The sequence below is a fragment of the Chiloscyllium plagiosum genome, chromosome 43 (genome assembly GCF_004010195.1).
Source record: "Chiloscyllium plagiosum isolate BGI_BamShark_2017 chromosome 43, ASM401019v2, whole genome shotgun sequence".
NCBI classification, from domain to species: Eukaryota; Metazoa; Chordata; class Chondrichthyes; order Orectolobiformes; family Hemiscylliidae; genus Chiloscyllium; species Chiloscyllium plagiosum.
Genome location: NC_057752.1, coordinates 9631350 through 9634167, shown reverse-complemented (window position 1 = coordinate 9634167; position 2818 = coordinate 9631350). Strand labels below are relative to the sequence as shown.

At 44.4% G+C, this 2818-nt stretch overlaps 1 protein-coding gene across 10 annotated transcripts in view; it reads left to right on the top strand.

Annotated features, from left to right (window-relative positions):
• Positions 1–2818, top strand: part of LOC122543362 (bromodomain adjacent to zinc finger domain protein 2A-like) — a 122617-nt gene that overhangs the window by 90528 nt on the left and 29271 nt on the right. For all 10 annotated transcript variants that reach the window (XM_043681990.1, XM_043681988.1, XM_043681989.1 and 7 more), the window contains 2 exons: positions 718–910; positions 1893–1955. In XM_043681990.1, coding sequence (XP_043537925.1) covers positions 718–910; positions 1893–1955 — 256 coding nt within the window. The remainder of the gene's footprint in view (positions 1–717; positions 911–1892; positions 1956–2818) is intronic.

The following is a 2818-nucleotide window of genomic DNA, read 5'->3' as shown; positions in this document are numbered from 1 at the left end:
GTGTGTGTATATATATATATATATATATATATGGCGCGAATCATATATATATATATATGTATGATTCGCGCCACCCCCAACCTAAGCCCACAATTGGTTTATTCTGGTAGCTTCCTTGCTGTAGTGCAAAAATGTTTTTTTTTATTTGTTCACGGGATGTAAGCATCACTGGCCAGAGCAGCATTTTTTTGTCCATCCCTAATTTCCCAAAGGGCAGTTAAGAGTCAGACACATTGCTGGTCATCCGTAGGCCAGGCCAAGTGGGGATGGCAAATTTCCTTATTTAAAGGGCACAGTGAACAAGGTGGGTTTTTTAAGACAAATCAACAAGATTGCAAATTAGGCAAGCTCTTTATTTCAGTTTTTAAAAAAAATTCAAATTCCACCATCTGCTATAGTGGGATTCGAACCTCTGTCCCCAGAGCATTGGCCTGGGTTTGCTCATCCACCTACGTTACTGTTGCACCCCTGCCTTCCCTTGCGGCAGATTCCTGACAGGGAGAAACTGGTAGGTTGGCGTTATTTCAAGTTACTTGCATGCAGCGAATTGTTTTGTTTGTCAGCCTTGCCACAAGTGAAGATCTTGTCTTATTCTTGCCACACTGCATTACAGACAACCACCAAGCTCTGGGCTCTGATTCCCTGCATATCGTTAACAGGACACAAACTGAGGTGAAAGGCCTTTTTTAAAAAAAAATTGTTCATTTCTCCTGGTAGGTTAAAGAGAGCTCTGGCAAAGAAGAAAGGAATTCAGGAGGCCGATAGCATTGTGGACAGCAAGAGGCGAAAGCAAGGCCTCTGTTCTGAAGAAGGCCACAACAGTATAGCAGCAAGCACAAGGGCCGAGGAGAGTGTGAAGGAGGAAACAAAAGATAAATCATCAGAAAGAAAGATTGATGGAATGATTAAGGTTAAATTATATTTTAGGCTGTTTCCTTAAACCACCAATTATTCCTTTTCCGTTTGTCTAGTTTCCTTTTTATGCAATATCCCTTCCCTAGCTGATGCAGCAAAGATAGGAACACTTCCTCTAGCGGCTGTCTGTGATTGGTACTGTCAGGTATACAAAAGTGAACTGAAGTCACTCTACCACCAACCCCTGAAAACACCCTTCTCTGCAGATCACTCTGGAAAATATTTGATGCACAGGGTGAGACACACAGTAAATCTTTCTCTATGCAGTGTCCATCAAACACTCCCTGGATATGAACAGTATGAGGTTAGATACAGAGTAAAGCTCTCCCTACACTGTCCCCCTCAAACACTCCCACGACAGCGACAGCAAAAGGTTAGATACAGAGTAAAGCTACCTCTACACTGTTTTCTCCCCTCCCCCCAAACATTCCCAGTACAGGGACCGCACAGGGTTAGATACAGAGTAAAGCACCCTCTACACCGTCCCCCCCTCAAACACTCCCAGAGACAGGGACAGCACGGGGTTAGATACAGAGTAAAGCTCCCTCTACACTGTCCCCATCAAACACTCCCAGGACAGGGTTAGATACAGAATAAAGATCCCTCTACACCGTCCCCATCAAACACTCTCAGGGACAGCACAGGGTAAAGCTCTGTCTACACTATCTGAACATTGCTTTGAGCTGAATCTTGTAAGGAAGCCTCCAAATGCGTCTCAGCAATATTTTTTCATTATACACACACCAGCCATCCTACTGAGCCGTGGGAATGATGTTATAAATTTCATCCGAATTGATAAGCACTTTTTCACGGTCAGTTCACAAGCAGCTTGCTTGAGGTTTGTGGTGCAGAGAATGATAGGTCAGAAAACTAAGAATAAAAAACTGCAGCAAAAGAATTGAGTCTAAAACAATGAATAAGACGGTGTATCTGTTAGTTCTCGCTGTTAATATATGCCTCTCAACTGCCCTTCTTAGATGGATGATCATCCTTCTGCCAGCATTGCTGAATTAAATCGTCAAATCGAGAAACTCAGTAAGGTGAGTAATTATTAATCTGTAGAACGTTAAAAGAAAAGCAAAGGCTCTGCTTGAGTAGTGGTTTGTGGTAGAAAATGTTGAATCATTCAGCCAGCAAATCAAAGTATCAGTATTTATCCTCTCATAATTTTGAAGACAACGTTTGTGAAGATTTGTAGCTCGGGTGCTCATTGTTGTGGTTCTGTTCGCCGAGCTGGGAATTTGTGTTGCCGACGTTTCGTCCCCTGTCTAGGTGACATCCTCAGTGCTTGGGAGCCTCCTGTGAAGCGCTTCTGTGATGTTTCCTCCGGCATTTGTAGTGGTTTGAATCTGCCGCTTCCGGTTGTCAGTTCCAGCTGTCCGCTGCAGTGGCCGGTATATTGGGTCCAGGTCGACGTGCTTATTGATTGAATCAGTGGATGAGTGCCATGTCTTTAGAAATTCCCTGGCTGTCCTCTGTTTGGCTTGTCCTATAATAGTAGTGTTGTCCCAGTCGAACTCATGTTGCTTGTCATCTGCGTGTGTGGCTACTAAGGATAGCTGGTCGTGTCATTTCGTGGCTAGTTGGTGTTCATGGATACGGATCGTTAGCTGTCTTCCTGTTTGTCCTATGAATTTGTGTTGCAGACATTTCGTCCCCTGTCTAGGTGACATCCTCAGTGACATCCTGCTGTGAAGCACTTCTGTGATCTTTCCTCCGGCATTTGTAGTGGTTTGAATCTGCCGCTTCCGGTTGTCAGTTCCAGCTGTCCGCTGCAGTGGCCGGTATATTGGGTCCAGGTTGATGTGCTTATTGATTGAATCTGTGGATGAGTGCCATGCCTCTAGGAATTCCCTGGCTGTTCTCTGTTTGGCTTGTCCTATAATAGTAGTGCTGTCCCAGT